The following is a 20,213-nucleotide window of genomic DNA, read 5'->3' on the forward strand; positions in this document are numbered from 1 at the left end:
GAAAATATATTCGTTGGACTAAGCTTTATTTCAGTACTATTTGTTACACAATTCATGAGTTTTTGGCTATAATTTGATTACAGTTGATTTATTAGTTCACGAAGTCAGGTTTCTATGCTTTTTTCGTGTTCAAAAAAAACTCCCGTTTGTAATTTTAGGTCAGTTTCTTTAGTCTTAAGCTGCCGATACACACTGCAATTTTTTCTCGCGCTGGCAACGCAATTTAACATTTTTGTTTCAGCGAAAAATTGCAACGTCTACCATATAAAAGGTTTGATATAAACTTCTGGGTAAAAATCAGTATTAAATCCTGATTGGCTAGTCCGAATAGGATTATTGCATTGCGACTAAACATGGGTGATAGACGCAAAGGTGGCAGAAAAAAGTTCAAACTTTTTGATTATCTGCAACAATTTTTGCGTTGCGAGACATCGTTGCCGTCAAAGTCGAGGGGCAACATACGCCTAAATAGTGTCTCGCGCTGGCAATGCAACGGAAAAATTGAAATTGCATTGCCTGCCCGAGAAAAAATTACAGCGTGTATCGGCAGCTTTAGTATTTATTAATGATTTTTAAAATAAAAAATAAAAAAAACAAGACACGGTGAAAACTAGGCAATCTAATCGTTTAGCTTAATGTAAATCATGCAGGACCACGTTTTGAAAGTAAAATGAACATTTTTTTCAAAGTTAGGAAATAAAAATTTAATAGTTGAAGGTTATAATGTATACCGTTCCCGAGGTGGATATGAGATATACTATCAACTCGAGGCAAAGTCGAGGGTTGATATATCTCATATCCACCGAGGTATAAGGTATAAAAACGCCCTTATATCATTCTTGGGGAAGTAGTTCTTAATACGAGGTTGATAACTAGATATACCAACCTGGACATTCCTTTGTTTAATTAAGTTGGTTGAATATGAAGAATAAAGGCCGTCAGTGAACTAAATGATGATATAGCTAAAATTACAATTAAAAATATAAGTTTGTATAAAGATCTATAAATTGTCGCCAACAAAGGATAATGTACGTTCTTTTCAGTTCTAGTCTAATTAAGAATTTCTTCGAACTTTACTCGGGAAGCTTTCCTATTCATGCGATTCGTATAAATATGCATGGCTTGTTTTGATGATTATTACTGAATCAGGTACATTGCAGTTAAATATGGGCATGCACGTTTTATTACACAATAAAGGTTTTGCACCATACCGTGCCCTAGTCTCCCCCACAGCCGCTTTCAGTGTCGTCACGCAACGTGACGACACTGAAAGCGGCTGTGGGGGAGACTAACCGTGCCCACGCCTATAGTACAGCTTGGGCTGCCTGTGGTTAGATGGCAGAACAATAAAAGCCCTTTACTCTTGAATTCTTTCTTATGTAAAACGATTGTATTGTTCCAGCCATCTAACACGGCTCCGTCACGTTGTGGCACAAAACATCTAGTTATAAGGCGAAGGGAAGCGTCAAGGGAAGTAGCATCAAGGGTGCCCTATCCTAGCTTTTTACAGTCGCCTAGTTTTATATTGGTGGGTTTCACTCAGCTGATAAAAGTCTTTGAATCTAATAGCGCAGCGCAACCGTGACGTCATAAAAACAAAGGCGAAATTCGGACAAACAAACTTACAAGTTTACTTTCAGCAGATAATTTTCACAGCCGATCGCAGTTGATCTTAGTTTACATAGGTTATTATTGTAACTTTAAGTAAAAATAATAAAATCGGTTCGTATAATCCTCGTAGCGGTTAAACAGAATGCAATGTTTGTCCGAATCTTTAAGCTATTTTTAGAATCAGTGCGCTGCGCTATTATCTGCTCCAAATGGTGGTCAAACACCTGACCACCATGTGCTGTCAACCAGAAAGAATTCTATTTAAAACTTGTGATTCAGCTGATGAACATTCCGCACGAGACAGGAAATGATGTCAAGTGAAACCCAGCAATATGGGAACGTTCATTGACCATACAGAGAGAATTTGTGTCGTTCTGTTCTAGATTGTGTCGCTTTGTTCTTTTCTCATTGTTACTGAATTGGCTGTAAAAATACAACATGTTGACATCCATCGTAAGACGTCCTGCTACCTTGTAAATCCCCAGTAACTGTGTTCACAGCATCCAAGATGACAGAAGAGTAATCATCCTTGCTGTACTGACAGGTATCTTGGCTGCGATTAGGTAGAAGCCTTTTCATGTCAATGCTTTTTGATATCGATTCCTGTGTAGGTTCACCTCCATCGACGGAAATCTCAACCGCTTTTGTAATGGGAGTCCTGAGTCTCTTAAGTATCTGGTCGCATTCACGTGACTCTGCATGCATCTCTTTAAGTTGACCATGTTCTTTCAAGTGAAGGATAACTTCATCTACATGCTTCTTTAGTATCTTCCTATTTGCAAAGGGGGCCTATTCAAACAAAGAGATGTTACTCATAGACAAATTTCCTATACGCTTTTTAGAGCGTGTATGGGTGTTTGAAGACAAGGGGAGAGGAGATTATAGCGTTTGAACAAGCCTATGTCAAACCTTGTTAAACTTGGTGATCCCCCTTGTATGATACACAAATTGCATTTTTTATTATTTGCAGCACGAGGGTAGATAATTTATATAAGGTTAGTTGTCTGGAGTAGCGGGAAAATCATGCGGCAAAATCACTGGAAATCTTGATTATGTACAGGCTACCCAGGAACTCGTTTTAACCTTCTTACCCTAATGCTGTCAATTTTCAATTCTGCAGTCTTTTCTGGTGTCAATATGATTAATTCTTTTGTCTGAGAGCTAGCCAATACAGCGTGGTGTGCCAAGAGTTCCGTTTCGGGATCGTAATCAAAGCTATCCTCTGAGGAAGGTATTAGATTACAGCAGCTAATGAAGTTGATACCACGAGGTGAAGACACTTCTGCAATATGTCGTACAAATAAGATTGTTAGAGCATTTACAATAATGACTTATTACAACACAACTTATGATATGCCGCAAATGGTTTTCTATCTATATGCCGTACAATGGAATACTTTGACGGTATGGCCGCCGTATCGTCGAAGTAGTCCATTGTGTAGATTCCGTTACGAAGGGAGTGCTACATTTCGGTTAAGATTTAGCTTATTTTATGGAATCTGCGCATGCTATATAATAATAAATATTATCGGTTAACTGCATTTATCAAAACTGCATTAACACCTTTTATGTCCTTACATGCACCTCCTTTATTCGCCACTCTTTTTAGACTAACCTGGTGCAACAAACTGCTTTATCCAATCAAATGCAGGACTGATATTGGTTACAAATATCTTGGGCACCAAGCGCTTATCCAGAAGCATCTTGTAAAATGCTGCCCACATCTGCTCTGTGTCGTACGGATGAATGCTGCGGTACGCACCAAACACCACCATTCCAGCTGGATAGAGCTTTATTTCAATGTTTTCTAGTTCAGTACGGGTACCACCGTGGTCTTCCTTGTACAGAGTTAGGATTCTGTTATCCACAGCAATACCACAAATGACGGGCTTCTCGGAATGAAACCCATTTGGAGCATAGCAGTCTATATCACATATGAAAGAGAGTTAATGATAAACAAAATTGTTTCGCGCTGATCACAATGCTCTAGGCGTGCGATCACTCCCATGACTCCCTTGCAAACGTAGAAACCGCGGCTGCATCTAGATAGCCCGTTACGTTTACACCCTGAAACAAGCTTAGCGATAACCTACTACCCTGGTAAAATTAAACAAAATAAATTGTGTACAGTCTGTAGAAGTACCTATATTTCCTTCTCTCTTTTAACCCTTCCGAAACTCATGTATTATATTTTTTTGAACTTTTTTGTATTACAGTGTTATAATTTACCTGGTATCTTTTCGGAGCACATCTTGACTGCGTCCAGAAGTTGGTTTTCCCAAACCAATACCATTTTTGTCAACTGTGTCCCAATCATCTTCGTTACCTTTAAAGAAAACGTAAGGAAAAAAAAAAAAATAAATAAAATAGATAAAGAATAATCAACATAGGGCGGGGATATGTACATTGGAGAAGAGGAAACATAAGCCGTTGCGATTTCAAATATTGAAGGGGAAGCCGGGTGCTTCCTCCATGCTCAATGATTACTGTCTACTTATCAATACAAGGTGAACATTTGATTTACCTCCTTAACTTGCGCCACGACTTTTTCTCTTAGCCTTTTCTCGCCTCGTAACAGCTGCTTTTGTCTGTAATAACTCCAGTTATTCTGCATTAAAGGCTTTGATTTGATAGCTTTTTGAACAGATTGCAACTGAGTTTCCATTGTTTCTAGAGAGTCAGACATTTTAAAAAGTTCGGCTTGCTTAACCTTTTGCCCATTGACTTCGACCTCGGAAATTTCATAGACCTTTAGGATAGTCTTCCATTCTCTCCACAACTGTCTTAACAAACTCTCCTTTCTAGATGACTCAAATGACTTGACAGTTGGTACAAACGCAGACATCTCAATGGATGATGAATACCACAAATCCTTTTTCATTGATGCACTTTGGTTGTATCCTGCACATTGCAGCGTATGGATGGCGTCTTGGTTGGACTCGAAGTTTAGTACACTCAAATGGATAGCGTTATTATTTTCTTGGTACAGGCGATTAGGGTCTTTGACTTCGTGACGCAGCATTGTTGTCACAACCCTCTTTATAAGACCAAAGGTAATAGGTCTTGAAACGACACTTCTTGCTAATCGGCGGAACAGAATAACGAGGCTTTTTGACAACGACCTTTCAATTCTTAGCTGTCTCAGGGACTCCGCATGTTCCCCACTCTCCCCTTTAAAGAGAAGAACAAAAAGATCTTCAAGGATGTTGTACCGAATTTTGTACAAGTTACTCGTCGCGTTGGCATCATCGAGAAATGTCGAGCATAAGTTTCCTACGCCTTCTTGGATTCTCCGAGCGACTTGCAAGTTCTCTTTCAGTTGTCCTGCGATGCACGCAAATTCATTAAGCAGTCTTGCAAGGAGTAAGCGACGTTTGAAAGCATCCTTGTCGGTCTGTAAATGCTGAGTCGCTTGCGAGGAAAACAGGCACTGTGTTATTTGATTTGATTCTGGTTGAGCTGCGAGGAGATTTATCATTTCTGGAGTTAGGTTCGTAAGAGAATCTATGTCACTTGAACACAAATCCTGTGCGAGAACAAAACTGGTACACCACGACTGTATTGCTTGTGGATCATATCCAGCGTCTGTCATCTGCTTGTACCATACTGGAAGTCGTCCAAAACTGGTGTGGTCTTCAGGCCCGTTATTCTCAGTTGTCACTGATAAGAAGTTGAAAACGTCTTCTGCAGAATTTGGAAATGCTTTGGCAGCAAATGATAGAACTTGCAATGGAATTCTAATTTCGTTGTTCAACTGTTCCAAATTGGCCTCCATTTTACTCCTTTCTTTGAACCAATCAGTAATTTTGTTAATAAGCAGCAGGCTTTCTTCCTTGCTCCACGAGAGTACCACATCCGCACAGGCTTCGGCGCACTCTGTGCTGGCACACAGCAACTCAAATAGTTTAACAGCAATATCCTCATCCTCGTAGGTGTTTATCACAAGTGCCATAACTGCTAATTCCTTTGACAAGTGCCCCCCGCTAAATGGGAATGCATTGGGAAACCCTTTTGTGCAAAGAATTGAAAGCGTCTTAGAGACCTCAGTGTTCATATACACTGCTGCCTCACAACTCTTTCTTCCTGCTTTCCAAAAACATGTAGCTTTGATAACATCTTTGCATTGTACTGCAAAGAGAGAATCCATTGCCAGCCAGTGTTGTATCTCGGCTAAATGGGAAGATTCCTTCATGACGCTGATGATCAAGTCGAAGTACTCTTTTGGCGAAGGTGAATCTAAAACGCCCATCATAGGCATTTGACCAAAGTAACCAAAGGAGTGTTTACTCAAAATCGTACAGCAAATCTCTATTGTTGTGCTCTGGATATCTGCCACCTTTAGTCTTCTCAAATGCTGCATCACCAAATTAGCCAAATTTCCTGGAACGGGAATTTCAGGTTGATTGGTGCCACTGGACCATTGCTCAAAAAAAGTTTTAAAATCTGGATTTCTTGATAGATTGAAGACATTTAGCAGGCCTTCGTGTTTGAGACTCTGGTATACAAGCAAAGCAGTGGAAAGATCTACCGCTGCAAGTGACGTATGCTTCAGAAGCATGTAGAAGTCATGTTGAATAATATCCTTCAACTGGGCATTCAAGTCTTGTGCAAAAAAGAACGGCAGGAAACTTCCAGCGATAAACTCAGGGGCCAAAGTTTTTACCACATCTAATATTTTCGTCATACCTTTCCTCATTTCTTCAGATGTTGTAGCTTCTTTGAATGTTAGAACTAACTGTTTTGGAATGCCCAGAATATTGCCTACCATTCTACATCCGTCTTCAACGTTCAAATGCGACTGTCGAAGGCATTCAACAATATGGACGATAAGACACTTTATATTTCTCTGCTTCTCGTCGCTTAGACCAACTACGTAACATTCTCTCAAACACTCGCCAATTAAAGGAATGAAACCGTGAGGGACACGGAGCAGCAATTCTTCTATCTCTTCTATTTCGTTCTTGAGCTTTGCTTCAGATACACGTCTCTTTGTTATAGTTTCAACAACGGGAAAAATAGAACAAGAAAGTTGAGGGTTTCTCTCTACTCGCTCGATGATAAATTGGTACAAACTAGCCGAAGTCCTTTTGGCAAAAGTCTCGGGCATTCTCTCTACAAGAACTTCCATTAATGAAAACAAAGATACAATCCCGTTAGAGTATTGTTTTTGCATCAAGGGTATTTCAGCAACGTTTCTGACAATTTCTGGCTTTACTACCTCTTCAAAATGTAGATCAAGAACATCAGACTCCAAAGATGACGCTGATTGATTATTAGGCAACTGAAATAAATGAAACATGACGTTGAACAATTTTTGCTCGTTGGTGATCTTTTCCTTTTCGATGATTAAGGTTACTTTTTCCATCAATCGGGTGATCTTTGGCAAAGATAGAGGAAGTTTTGCAATCTGGCAAAGCCCTTCGGCAAAACAGCCGTCGAAGCCTGCCTTTTTCCCAAAGCGTTGGGCGTGGTCAATGGTTTGAGCCACAACGATGAGCAGTGAAAGAACATCAGGAGCGTTCGGTGGATCCTTTTCACGTGTATGGACTGCAGCTTGAACAACTCTTAGGACCACTTTAAAACGATGACTGTTAAATATATTCACAGCGATGCATCCTGCTATAGACGCAAGTATGATTTCAAAAATATCAATGTTTGGAAAGGAAAGCATCGGACTATGCATATATCTGTAAACTGATTCAAAGAACAACTCGGAATTTTCCCTGCAGAGCGTTTTTTCTATGATGCTCAACAGGACGATCATATGTTTGTGAACGCGGCTGTCTTCAGTTAGGATTTTTTGATTGAACTGAAAGCATTGCAGAATAAACTGACAATTTTTCAATCTTCCCTCCGTAGCTGCAACGGCAAAAAACCGTTTTATGTTGTCTGTATCGACTGCAACTGGCAATTGAAGGAATCTGCTGCAAGTATTGACTACGCCAATGATGTCATCATGTTTGATTTCTTGCAGGAGCTTTAGGTAAGATTCAAAAACCTCCCTCTTACGTCGGATACTACGGGACTGATCAATCAATGAAATCACTTCCCTGATTTCCTGATATTGTATCCTTGTAATGTGTACTTTAGCAGCCTTGAGAAGGCTCCGAGTGAAGGTCTTGATGGCATTTGTTTCCATGTCTGATGCAACCGAAAGGATCACATTCAAAACAAAACGATATTCTTCTGGAAGTGGTACTTCTTCGAATAACTCTAGTGCCAGTTGAAGGACTTTGATCTTTACTTCCTCAGATTTTGAAGCACCTTTCAAAGAAATAAGAACAAAGTTCGGGATTTGCCTTATTTTTTGAGCAACTCCTGAAGAAGGGTCGTTTATCGGATTTCTGCAATGCAGGTCTAGAAGACGTAGTATGAGACTTAAAACTTCTGGGCCGTACCAAGAATGTGGTAGTGAAGGTATAAGATGAACCATCAAAGGCTGCCACAATGACAAGTTGTATAAACACTCAGGGGAAAGGTGTGACAAAAAAGTGACAAGTTGTTTCATGTTGCTAGATATGCTTTCTAGGTCTTTCTCCCCTTCTATTACGACTTTTACTAGCACAAGTAACTGTGACAGAATGAGTTTCGAGGTATCATCAGGAAAATTTTGCTTCCATATTTGTACAACGTTCAATACTAGTTGTTTGTCTGGTAGAGTTAACAATGCTTTGGTTATAGCATCAAAACTTGATTTTTCATACAATCTTTCAAACATAAGTTTATGTGCGGATCTTCCTCGACTTTGCTCTTTTAGACTCTTTAGTTTTGCATTCATGGCGTCGGTATCGGGTGAAATTTCAAAATCGCAATCTTCCAAATCGGAATTTGTGGGAAAAGGTAGCAGGGCCCTGTCTAATTTGATTCCAAGTGTGAAAAATAATTTTTCGATTAAGATCACACTAATTTCTTTTGACTGCATGAGTTGTAAACAGAGCGAGGTATGGCGTAGAAAAACCTCGGAGTGATCAAAAAAGACTGTTGTCCTATCCTTGGAACAGAAAACCTCTTTCTGTTCCACTAATGAACTTCCGAGTGAAGAAATACAATCAGCAACTTCACAAACTAACGATTCTTTATACGTCAAATAGTCCGTAAAGGGAAGATTTGGAGCATAACGTTCATCGTGTACCAAAAAGTCGTGTTTTGCAACTTCAACGACAAACCAGTTGCGTAGGAACGAAACCTTCAGCAGATCCTTCCAGCTTGAAAGAATGATTGCTTCCTTGACACCATAAATGCGGCTTAACTTAAAGAAATCAAGATTTTCATCTCTCTTCGTTATTGCTACTGTTTGCTCAATGAGTTCTTCAAATCCTTCGTCTTGGATTCTTGGTATAAGAGTTTCAAATAGAACTTTGAAGGTCTCTATAGGATTCTCTCTATACACTTGTGTTGCTGAAGCCACCACGACGAAATACATTCTCGCACGAACGATGGCTTCGTACATGTCTCTAAACTTGGACAGACATCTGGACATTAGCACGGTAGACGGACAACTAGAGACTTCTTTCGGCTTCAGTAATTCATCGCAGAGCGCCACAATCCAGTCAGTGATAACTGTAGGACTTGCTAGGTGATGACCACATCCATTTTTCAAGGCCTCTGACTGCGAGCAACACAGATCAACAAGTTTCAGGGATTCTTCTTCAAATGTCTTGCTATCACTGTAAACTTTGCTCAAGCTTACCAACCCTTTTCGAATGATTTTCACTACAAAATTCCCATTGAGTTTAGTCAGTTTTTTAATCACTTGAAGCCGTCCATCCTCAGAGTGAAAGGTTAAATTGAGAAGCTCGTCACACGCTTGTTGCACGTCAATAATCCCTAATGACTGGCTTTCTCCATTGGATCCATCGCGGTAGAGTTGACCTCGACAACTCTTGATGAGATCTTGAATTGCATGGTCCGTATTCTCCGTAGCTGGTAGTGAACCAAATGTATTTTCCATACCTAATTTGAATTTACAGCTAAAAATCAGATCAGTTGGATATTAATATAGGAACTCCACCATCTTTTTAAAAAGACATGGTAATGGCTAGTCCAGAACTGGACACACTTTTCACGATTGTGTTTATTGTTTTACGGTCGCAATCCTAGTACTAAATTCCATACTGATTGTGATTATTTCATTCCCATGCATCTTTGCATCTTTAATTCGGATCAGGGGCGTAGCGAGGACCTAGGAGCTGGGGGGGGGGGGGGGGGGGGGGGGGGGGGGGGCACTTATCCAAAATAAGAAAAATTTCAAATTCCCACGTGCAGATTCCAGGCTCTGACCGGGTTCGCAGTGCACAGGTAGCCCGTCCGGATAACTTCGTATAAATTCGCACTTTTGTAGGTTGTAATAATTTATTTTCCTCTTTCGTCTCGGTTTACTATGTTTTTTGTTGTTGTTATTCTTTTTTCAAACATTTTTTTTTTCCAAAAATTTTGGGGGGGCACGTGCCCCCCCCCCCCCCCCCCCCCCCCCCCCCCCCGCCCCCCTCGCTACGCTACTGATTCGGATCAGACATAAACAGAAATAAAAGTGGGTTACGTTCTGGACTAGGTAACAGCTATCAAAGGGCAAAGAAAAAAGAAAAAAAAAACCTCCCTCCCACATATAGTAACGTAACGGCATCAAAGAAAAACATACAACTTGAGTTGCGTGACCACTTCATTTGAGACCTATCATACTGGGTCGAACGAAAGCTAAAGTTTACGGTGGCCAACAAGGGCAATACAAAAATATCAAACACAGTACAAATATATTAATGTCAGTACAAGAATGTGTATTTCAGCACACAAGATGTATGCCAGAGAGTGAAAATATTTCCCAATACAAAAATATTTCCGAGTGCAAAAATATTACCGAGTACAAAAATATTTCAAATCTTTGAGAAATATTTTTATACTGGGAAATATTTTTGTACTGAGAAATATTTTTGTACTGGGAAATATTTTTGTACTGGGAAACATTTTTGTACTGGGAAATATTTTTGTACTCGGTAATATTTTTGCACTCGGAAATATTTTGGTATTGGGAAATATTTTTTACTGTCTGGCATACATATTTGTGTGCTGAAATACACATTCTACTTGTACTGACATTAATATATTTGTACTGTGTTTGATATTTTTGTATTGCCCTTGTGGGCCACCGTAAAAGTTTGCTTTGCATTGATCACATAATTAGTTTAGGGGGATTTCCCCAAAAACGCATCATTTCAAAAATGAATATTGATTGTGCTAGAATCTTAAGACCGTGACTTTATTTATGTGAACACTATTTTCGGTGTAAGCTTATATTTCTATAATACAAAACTTTTAATTCAAATCCTGCTTTTTACATATCGAGTTTACTGGTATTTTTTGTTTTTCGTTTAGTATTTTTTTAAATATTTCCTTACTATTAATAATCTTAAGCTGACTCAGTGCGTTTCTTGCAATCTTACGGTGACGTTTTCTTTTGATTTGCCCTAACCTTTAAATACTTTTCTTTAACGCGAGCATTTGGTCTTACCTTGAGATCTTCTGGCAGTAAAAAGACGTTAAATCACTAATAGGGAAACCAAACTGGTTAGTGTACTTAATCGACCAACATGAATTAGGTTCGCCACCAGTTACGTTTTCGGCCGCCGGCAATGCATTGACACGAGGAAATTAAAGCTACAAATAAGAATATTCTTCTTTACATTCTTACCAATATAAAAACAAAATGCTTAAATTCATTTCTAAAAGAATGAAACATCTTAGGACCATTTCAGCTTACCTGAAAACATTGGTTGAATCCAGAATCCGAAGAGTTTAATACTGCAGAGAAATGTGCTAAGTAAGCAAGTTTATCTCTCGACATAAAGAACCAATCAGAAGACGCGATTCGATTTCTCAGAATTCCACGATTATTTCCAAGAAATGCAGAGCTTTCTAGGAAAACCAATTACTTAGGGTGGGAGGGAGGGGTGAATTGGAAAGGATATAAGTCTTGAGTTTTCTTTCAGTAAAATGTTTCAAAATTCGTTGCTGTACTCCACAAACATGAAACAAAAGCTTCTTTTGTCATCAACGCAGTTTCCTGTTTCTCGGCTACGTTATTTCTTTGCTGTTGTTTACTCGTTCTGTTTGGTGTTGTGGTCAATTTGAAATGCTTAAAAAAAAAAAAAAAAAAAAAAAAAAAAAAAGAAAAACTAGGAACAGTAAAAACAAGACATTTTTATAAATCAATATGAAGATCATTGACGCTTTGCAAGCATTTCCAAATTAGCCAAATAACAAAGACATGGCGGCCATGTTGATGGTAGAGTACAAACACTAAAACGTGTGCAATAGTTATCACTGTATTTAGCAGTAAATAGCACTAATTAAACAAAAGAAAACAATATAATTAGCATAAAATAACACTATTTAGTGATATTTATGTTGCACACTTTTAGCGTTTGTACTCTATTAACAATGTTTGCTTACAATATGTATTTTGGTAAAATACGACCAACATCGCTATGATGCAATTATTATAAATATTCCTTATATAACCTTATTGATATTCTTTAGCATCATTCGTGATTGATCTACAGATTATAATTATACAGTAAATAATTATAAACAATTGTCAAGGTACTGTACGACTCATAAATGGAAAACTAAGTTAAAAAAAATAGAAGCAGGAAACGATGCCACAGGAAGTTCTTTCCAGTATCGTATTCTTATAGTTTTACTTTTTCCTCTTCTTTTTCTTCTCTGGTGTTGTTTTGGAAAGTTTTTCTACACTTTTACGTTTTTCTCCTTTCGATGTTGTTTCTGCTAAGAAAGAAAGTCACAAGAATATTAAGTTGGACTTTCGTTCTAAATAAAGGTTTCTTTAAATATTTTCTAAAGCCACTCCCTACCCCTCCCCCTCCCAGAATAAGGCCATAACAAACCTTCAACTGTAGAATTTTCTTCTTCATTTGTTTGATCTTTCACTTCAGTGTTGTCTTCTAAATGTCATGAAAAACATACCAAATATTATTATCTTATCATCATTTAATGGCCTTGAATCTGAATTACTTTTCCATGTACACTCTTACCTTTGTTTGGTTGCCATAATGCACTTTTTACAAATCTCTTTGCCGCTCCTTGATCAATTCGCATTGATGCTATTTCAAATTAATACACAAAGAGAATAAGAAATGTTATTGATATATTTGAGCAATAGACCTGAAATTGGGCTTTTGGGCTTTGAAATTATATATTGCGTGTTGCATGTTATTTTTCAGTATAATATTAAATAAAAGCTGATGGAAATATAAATGATTCAGACAATCATCGTCATTGTGATGTGAGTCAGGGCGTGGATACCTGAGAGGTCTAATTGTAATTTAGTATCTTGGGATTTACAGAGAGAGAAAGTAGAACTTAAATCTTTAATACAGAATGAGGAAAATTGTTGGAATCCGAAAAAAATCCTTCAAATACATAAAAGAGACAACTTTTATGACAGTGTTAAAATTTCAAGACAAAAATGAATAATAATAATAGTAATAATAATAATTATTATTATTATAATTATAATAATAATAACAATTATTATTATTAACTTGTAAAGCACTAATATCAATTTAACAAATAGACATCAGCTACGCCTCTTGGATCCACACTACTTTGACAATGTGATGACGCAATTTATCGTCAATAAGAGGACAGACACATAAAAAACTGATGTCTATTTGATTTTACAATAACAAAAACGATAAAAACGTCTCTTTTCTAGCTATCAAAACAACCAACGGAAAGATCGCGCGCTCGATGACGACAGCTTTATCTGTCTGTCCTCTTATTGATGATAAAAATCAGCCAATCAGCGTGCAACGAATTTGTAAGTTATTGTAAAATTACAATTTTCATCAGTGCATGAAAAATACCAGTTATATTTTTTGTGCACTTGTGCATATGGTTCATACAAGGGAGTAATGTTTATTCCATCACAGACAACATCTCATTCCCTTGAGTATCATTTCTTTGTTTGGATGCAATTATTTTATAGAATAATCTTATTCTCAAAGGAATGACAAGTCCTCTGAAATGGGCAAATCAAATGCCCAAGCTAAGTAGGTCTATTCAAATACCCTACTCACCTTGCTTTTTCTCTGTGGCTTCTTTCACTTTTCCCATGTATTTCTTTATTCTATCCTGCATTCAAAAATCCCAAATTTTAAAAGAATATGATCCTTAGTTAATAATTCTATTGGTTACAAAAGAATATATGATAAAATGTACATAAAGATCAGAAAGTCCTATTTTCACTTACAAGTTCTTGGCGAACAGGATGCTCCTTTGGGTTAATGCCCTGGGTAATGAGATACACTGAAAATTGTAACAAATTAATTATTAAAATAATTATTCACTATGAGCATGGTTAATAGTTAATCTATTAACTATGCTATGAGCTGTCCCCAATAACTTTTTTTTTCTGTGAGTGAGAAACGATCAACAGAATTTTACCCCTGGTTTCACTTGGCCAACTAATCACCAATATTGAATAATCAGAAGATATAACTAGCTAAAAACTAGTGTGAGCTGCGTCGGTGTTTCTAATGAAACAGTAATGATGAAAAGGTAAATTATACATCGTGAAAATTATTGAATAATCAGTTGACTATTAGACGATCAATACTCCCCTTCATAGTTCCCTGCGCCATCTTGAAAGGTAGCCGTACCTTTGCATTGAAGCGAGACGAACGGTGAGCTTACAATGATAGAGACATACGAATAACTGTCTAAGGTGTTAAAAAAAGGTCTCTATCATTGCAACCTCACCGTTCGTCTCGCTTCGATGCAAAGGCACGGCTACCTTTCAAGATGGTGCAGGGAACTGTGAAGGAGACTATTGTTGGTTGCCCATTAACCATAGGAATGGGGTTATCGTTAATTTTTTGTCATATCATGAATCCTAATCGTTTACAGAAATTTATCAAGAATCCTAATGGTTTATAGAAATTCATTTTATTATTATTTTTTAAGACTTACTCCAGAACATAGAGTTTATAGCATATGCTAGAACCAAGTCCAGCTTGGCACATTCAAGAGGTTCAAGCTGTGGAAGAATAACAACAAAAGAATTAAGCTATAACGTTTTTAATCAGTGAAGACAAACAACTAATACTGATTTATTTGAACCACGTGCAAACTTCGAGGTCCCAGTAAATTCGAATCTATACGAAGAAAGCCCTTACCTTTTCTTTTATATCCTCTATCGACGTTTCCAGTAACGGTTTGAAAGTGTCATCAACCTTTCCAAGAGCTTCGTGAAAAGATTCAAGAGCATCTGTAACTTCTTCTGGAAGATCTGGCTCTGCTTCAACGTTCGCCATCTTGGATTTTGACTAATCACAGGAAACCCATGGACATATATAAAAAGCTCACCACAGGTGACCCAAAACAGCATAAGTGTTTGTAATGAATACTTGTTGGGGTATGGGGATGGATAAATGGAATTTAGCTCTTAAGCAAAATGAGCATAACTCATCTTAAGATACAATTTCCAAAATAATGTTTAACCGGAAATTTGTATATAGCGGACTGTTATTGAAGAACGACTTCCGGGTCCAAAACGAAAAGCAGCTTAGTAAAGATTTAAAAATACTTTTTCTTCATAACAGGAATTTTCGTCCAAAGTCGCAACTATTTCAGGTGGAAGTTAAATCATTGAACATTTTCCGCTTTTTAGCGCTTTTTGCATGTGTACGTTTGGACCCGAAGATACGACGTTACACCTTGCTGCGGTTTTCGCGAATTCGATACTCGAGTTCTGCGATCTGGAGTAGTTTCCCTACAGCCGCTTTAGTCTCGTTCCATTCCCCTACGGTCCACTTCTCTCTCACTTGTGGGGACCGACATGATAATCATAAAAGAAAAGCCTTAGATCAAATTATCTATTCATAATTTATAATATTGTTCGAAAAAAAAGTCTTTAAACCAATTTTAAAAGCTTCATAGAAATCTGCTTCACGAAGGCAGCTGATGAAAATGCCCTGTCACCATTAACTTTTGGTGTGAGTCCTTCGGACGACCAGCTACTTCTTCCCATTCGAAGTCCTCCTGTTTCATCCCAAGATTCCTTTGAATGGGCATTCCAGGCAAGTTTACTGACGTGACGTCAATAAAATGACATAAGCCATTAAAAATAGTTAGGCGTTTGAAATTTAGTTACGACATAAATTACGTCATGTCAAGTGATCGGTTCGGCGCGGAATCGGAACCCGATAAACCGGCTATATTCGGACACATTTTTGAGCACACAAAAAACCCACGTTTTCACTATTGAAGTGTAAGAAAGGCCATTGACAAAGTAGTCGTTCAGTTTCGATCGAATCAGCCGTGATCAGACCTGTCACTTAGCCCTCTGTTTAGACTAGCCTAGTCTAAAGCCAGCCTGAGCCCACCTAGCTTTTATTTGACATTTTCCACGTGTTTGTGACACTTTTCGAGTACTTGGTTGGAATTAGAGGTCAAACAAGCCGAATAAATTGGCTTTTACAGCGTTACGTTACCTAAGACTTGGAGAAAATAACTCGAAATTGAAATCAGATTTCATTCACGAAAACAAGAAATATCTCTAGTGGTCGCTCTTCTTGAAGGCAGTCTAAACTCTTGCCTGATGGGCTTGCTCTATTCGCGTGTATCGACACTGTTTTCTGGTAGCCAGAATGTACGAATTGTCATGTTAGGATTAGATTCGGCAGGAAAGACTACCATCTTGTACAAACTCAAGCTTAAAGAAACAGTCAATACTGTACCTACAGTGGCGTTTAATGTGGAAACTGTTTCATTTGGGAGAAATTTGACTTTAAACGTTTGGGATATTGGAGGACAGGACAAAATTCGTCGTTTATGGAGGCATTATTTTCAAGGAGCTGAAGGTCTTGTTTTCGTGGTCGACAGTGCAGATGTCGAGAGAGTTTACGAATCCCGAGAAGAGCTTTCTCGTGTAATGCAACATACCAAAATGATTGGTGTTCCAATAATCGTTTTGGCGAACAAACAAGATTTGTCTGGTGCTATTAAACCTGAAAGAATGGCCATTGAACTTGATTTGGAGCAATACACTAAAAATCCCTGGCAAATCCACGGAACTTGTGCAACGGCCGGCGATGGATTGTACGAAGCAATGGGAACGCTTTCGAAAATGGTCAAAGAATTTCAACGAAAATCAAGAACGAAATAATCGCTTGATCTTTCGTCTCGTACAAATTCCAGCTTTTATCCTGCTATAGTTGCAAGTTATAACAAACGGCAACTTCAACTGGTTATTGCCTATGCATATTTATCAAGGTTTGTACAGTAATTATTTTTCCTAGCAAACAAAAAATAACATTTGTAAGTATTGACATAAGCTTTATAATTATTGAATGTGCAAGTGATATCGATATCTTGTTATCAATAATGCCATTCTCTGGCTTGGCTATATAGAATACAGACGATAAGTGTATCTGGTTAGTTTGTCTAATAAAAAGTTATTATTTATAAAGTAATCATTATTCGAGCGTAAACTGATCCGGCGGACTAATTTTGTTCGCGCGTGCGAAAAGGAAAATCTGTATATATACTTGGAAAAACAACTATAAATGTTATAAATTCTTATAATTCTAGGGAGGAACCAATGTGAATAACCATTTTGTCTGAGAATGGGTCAACATTTCAGACCTTAAATGCAAACAATTAATTCTAATTTTTCATTTCCGGTCCAATCTAGACCAATCCGCCCATCGTTTCGAATCGTAAGAATAAAGTGTGTTTTTTATTTCGATCGGAAATTGTTCAGTAATTACCCTGGATACCAAAGGCCAGAGCCTCTGGTACCCAGGGTATTCAGTTATGCACTTAGGAAGCTGATAATGTTTGTAAATATTACATTGATCTGTGACACTCATTTATTTTGTTAAAAGGAAAAAAATACCTAGAAAAATATCGCATGTTGACTGGATTTAAGAGTGACCCTCAGATTTAAATACTGCAGACAATCGAGGGGAACGAGCCATCGAACACGCCAAAAACATTTTCATTATGGTGTAATAGCGTTTAGCGGTGAGTGTATAGCTGAGTAGGAACGATATAGGGGCTGCCAACCGCAATGTCTGCATGCTATAACGGAAACCAAGCAATCTTAGGGACAGTATCACAGACAAGATGCTTAGTTTTTAGGGTAGTTCGTCTCCAGTTTCCGTCAGCTGAATGACGTGACTTTGTAGCCGATTTCAAGTAGTGCGATGAAGTTCTTTAGCGCTGAGGGGTTGAACTTTAGTTGGAATAGTATGTCCGTACGAGTAATTAGAGGAAGGAAAGAGAAATGACGAATGTCGCTCGCTCGTCAGCGCGCGCAAAATGTTTACGTAACAAAAAACAAGTGCATACGAAACAAAAGCTTTTCCTTTAGCATTCATTTGGCGATGATCGAAAATGAAAGATGGCGGCTAGGTTCAAGACTGTGTACCAAAATTCATTCCAAGGCTGTACGCCAGCTGGTGTTCTCATGAGAGAAATGGAAAAGAAGGCAGAATACAGAAGGAAAAGACGACAAAGTGAATATTCTGAAGCAGGTTGTTTTTTTCCACCTGGAAAGATAAACTTCGAAGAGTAAGTTTTTGATTTTTCCTGATTAATTTTGACGCTGTTCTTTTTGCGCGGGAAAATTATATGTCTTTCTGAGCGTCCTTGACAACAAACAATTAGTACCCAATGAGCATAAGAAATATTGTCACGTGTTATTAGCATTCAGCTGGCTTCCATGTTGGTTTCTCTGCAGTAAAATGGTTTACCGATCTGCTTATCAGCGCTATTACAGGCAGCCAAGATGGGACGATTCTTCCGTGGAAGAATTCCAGCAAAAGATGAAGTATCGAGTAGACAGAAGAAGTATTGAACACCAGCATCAAGCGTGGCTTTGGGACAGCGATGATGAAGAGGACGACAACGTTGAAGAAATACCGATAGACCACAACAACAACAACAAAGGCAAACAAGATGAAATCACACGGACAGATCAAGGTGAAAACGAAAGGAGAAATAAATCAGTGCAAGCCTGGTTGAAAGATCAACAAGGTCTTCAAGAAGTAGAAAAAAGACATGAGGTACTAAGACCGAGAGATCGGATTAGACCAGAGATTGAGCATGCCAAAGAAAAAATACACGACAGAAATCAAGCGGAACAACCACGCGACATTAAAAAGAAACTCTTCGATGACGAACGACGGAGGCATCGATCTCCTAACAAGAAGATCGAAGTTTCAAGAGAAAGAAGGTCAGCTTCGCCTTCTAGAGCGCCAAATTTAGGAGATAGAAAACGTCACCCTCCTTTCTTGGCGTACGGCTGGGCAAACGATGGCCCCACTGAATACAAGAAGACACACAACATATTGGCGTCACAACATGAGGTTTGTTTACCATTGGTTATTTAGACTGGATTTAGTAATGATAATCGTTGATAATGATCATAGGTAAATTAGCTTCATAATTCGTAAAATATATGTGATAATCACCGCAATAAAGCGAAACAGGACTTGAAAATGGATGAATGACGAGAGGTGAAAGAGAAAGAACTCAGATTTTCATCCATTTCCATCATATGTATGTCTCCTATGCGTTTAAACACCCACTTGCTGATACGTAAATTTTACATTATATATTTTATTTCATATATTTTTTATTTTATATAATATAATTTTAAGATGAAATATATAATTTTGTTTTATGCTCAAGCTAATTTTATCGCAAAAACGCTTTTAACTTTAACTTTTTTTTCAACTTTTACTTTTAGTATAAATTTAGTATATATTTTCTTGGATTTTAATATTTTTCATAAACTTATGACATCAATAAAAAAATCAATATTAAATATATTTTCCTTGTATTTTAGGTGTACCCAGCAGCTTTGAGAGCTGCCAAACGAAGACAAAATGTAATTAAAGAAAAGGTAAAACTGCATGAAGAAGCCATACGAAAAAAAGAACTGGTTGCTCCTATAGCAGATGAAGAAGCAAAACTGTTTGCAAAGGATATGTGGATCACTGAATATCAGAGGAACTTTTGCCAAGCAAATGACATTAAGAGGCATTTTGGTAGATAAGGCATGAAGGTCCTGTAAAGATTTTATTTTTTAATTATTAAGTGTGTAAATTTTGATATGGTAGAGTGTAAGTTTAGGGTTTTACTCAAATTAATAACATTATATATGTGTTAATTATTCACTTGTATTATATTTTTTTAACGGTAACTAACAGACAAGCATTAATATTTTTAGTAAAATAATCATTGATTAAAAAACACATTACCCTGGGGTCCAAAGGTTATTTGTTCTCACTCAGGCTCTTGCTGTTTTGAAGGGTGGTGCTCACTCGCTACAATGAGAGGAAGTGAAATAGAACCTGTGGAGCCTAGGGTATCAATGCATAAACAATAACTGTTAGGACATTCGACCGTCATTATCCAACATAAACATTTTACAAGCATAAATTTATTTGAATTGTTAACCACTTGTTACAAAAAGTCCTAGCAATAATAATGTGAAATAACAATGCTTATTTTTCAAAAATAAAATAAAATATTTATGTATGTGCTTGCCTCTCTGCGACACAGGTTCAATTCCC

The 20,213-nt window shown here is 37.7% G+C and overlaps 4 protein-coding genes across 6 annotated transcripts; 2 read left to right on the forward strand and 2 right to left on the reverse strand.

Annotated features, from left to right (window-relative positions):
- Positions 1-9: 9 nt before the first annotated feature.
- LOC116294528 (uncharacterized) lies at positions 10-11,434 on the reverse strand. 2 transcript variants are annotated; one of them, XM_089024365.1, is made up of 7 exons: positions 11,366-11,434; positions 11,117-11,262; positions 4,136-9,564; positions 3,841-3,937; positions 3,227-3,535; positions 2,703-2,893; positions 10-2,400 (listed from the first exon to the last, which is right to left on the reverse strand). In XM_089024365.1, exons 3-7 carry the CDS (start codon positions 9,560-9,562, stop codon positions 2,023-2,025), a joined length of 6,402 nt encoding a protein of 2,133 aa, XP_088880491.1. In that variant the 5' UTR covers positions 9,563-9,564; positions 11,117-11,262; positions 11,366-11,434; the 3' UTR covers positions 10-2,022. The 2 variants fall into 2 exon arrangements, with proteins under 2 accessions (XP_088880491.1, XP_088880490.1); XM_089024364.1 differs by having other exon boundaries at positions 4,136-9,581.
- Positions 11,435-11,789: 355 nt separating this feature from the next.
- LOC116294488 (nuclear nucleic acid-binding protein C1D) lies at positions 11,790-15,699 on the reverse strand. Of its 2 annotated transcripts, none has more exons than XM_031702116.2 (7): positions 14,805-15,699; positions 14,599-14,665; positions 13,880-13,935; positions 13,707-13,761; positions 12,660-12,728; positions 12,513-12,569; positions 11,790-12,390 (listed from the first exon to the last, which is right to left on the reverse strand). In XM_031702116.2, the coding sequence occupies exons 1-7, from the start codon at positions 14,940-14,942 to the stop codon at positions 12,305-12,307; spliced, it is 528 nt and encodes a 175-aa protein (XP_031557976.1). In that variant the 5' UTR covers positions 14,943-15,699; the 3' UTR covers positions 11,790-12,304. The 2 variants fall into 2 exon arrangements, with proteins under 2 accessions (XP_031557976.1, XP_031557969.1); XM_031702109.2 differs by having other exon boundaries at positions 11,790-12,393; positions 14,805-15,698.
- A 444-nt stretch (positions 15,700-16,143) lies between these two features.
- LOC116294484 (uncharacterized) lies at positions 16,144-17,108 on the forward strand. The gene has a single exon (XM_031702094.2). It carries the CDS (start codon positions 16,229-16,231, stop codon positions 16,793-16,795), a length of 567 nt encoding a protein of 188 aa, XP_031557954.2. The 5' UTR covers positions 16,144-16,228; the 3' UTR covers positions 16,796-17,108.
- Positions 17,109-17,945: 837 nt separating this feature from the next.
- Positions 17,946-20,180, forward strand: LOC116294476 (uncharacterized). Its single transcript, XM_031702081.2, has 3 exons — positions 17,946-18,204; positions 18,374-19,001; positions 19,484-20,180. The coding sequence occupies exons 1-3, from the start codon at positions 18,035-18,037 to the stop codon at positions 19,691-19,693; spliced, it is 1,008 nt and encodes a 335-aa protein (XP_031557941.1). The 5' UTR covers positions 17,946-18,034; the 3' UTR covers positions 19,694-20,180.
- Positions 20,181-20,213: the final 33 nt, after the last annotated feature.

The sequence above is a fragment of the Actinia tenebrosa genome, unplaced genomic scaffold (assembly GCF_029948245.1).
Source record: "Actinia tenebrosa isolate PJP-AT-01 unplaced genomic scaffold, QUT_ActTen_1.0 PGA_scaffold8__29_contigs__length_14323225, whole genome shotgun sequence".
NCBI classification, from domain to species: Eukaryota; Metazoa; Cnidaria; class Anthozoa; order Actiniaria; family Actiniidae; genus Actinia; species Actinia tenebrosa.

What these genes read in the sequence shown, in the direction of transcription:
- LOC116294528 (XM_089024365.1), bottom strand. Translation starts at nt 9,562, where the DNA reads ATGGAAAATACATTTGGTTCACTACCAGCTACGGAGAATACGGACCAT. An exon ending in TCGTGGCGCAAGTTAAGGAG is followed by an intron (nt 3,938 to 4,135) that starts GTAAATCAAATG and finishes TTTTCTTTAAAG; the next exon opens with GTAACGAAGATGATTGGGAC. An exon ending in TGAAAATTGACAGCATTAGG is followed by an intron (nt 2,401 to 2,702) that starts GTAAGAAGGTTA and finishes TTGTTTGAATAG; the next exon opens with GCCCCCTTTGCAAATAGGAA.
- LOC116294488 (XM_031702109.2), bottom strand. Translation starts at nt 14,942, where the DNA reads ATGGCGAACGTTGAAGCAGAGCCAGATCTTCCAGAAGAAGTTACAGAT. An exon ending in TAGAGGATATAAAAGAAAAG is followed by an intron (nt 14,666 to 14,804) that starts GTAAGGGCTTTC and finishes ATTCTTCCACAG; the next exon opens with CTTGAACCTCTTGAATGTGC. An exon ending in ATTATGGCAACCAAACAAAG is followed by an intron (nt 12,570 to 12,659) that starts GTAAGAGTGTAC and finishes CATGACATTTAG; the next exon opens with AAGACAACACTGAAGTGAAA.
- LOC116294484 (XM_031702094.2), top strand. Translation starts at nt 16,229, where the DNA reads ATGGGCTTGCTCTATTCGCGTGTATCGACACTGTTTTCTGGTAGCCAG.
- LOC116294476 (XM_031702081.2), top strand. Translation starts at nt 18,035, where the DNA reads ATGGCGGCTAGGTTCAAGACTGTGTACCAAAATTCATTCCAAGGCTGT. An exon ending in GGAAAGATAAACTTCGAAGA is followed by an intron (nt 18,205 to 18,373) that starts GTAAGTTTTTGA and finishes GTTTCTCTGCAG; the next exon opens with TAAAATGGTTTACCGATCTG. An exon ending in TATTGGCGTCACAACATGAG is followed by an intron (nt 19,002 to 19,483) that starts GTTTGTTTACCA and finishes CTTGTATTTTAG; the next exon opens with GTGTACCCAGCAGCTTTGAG.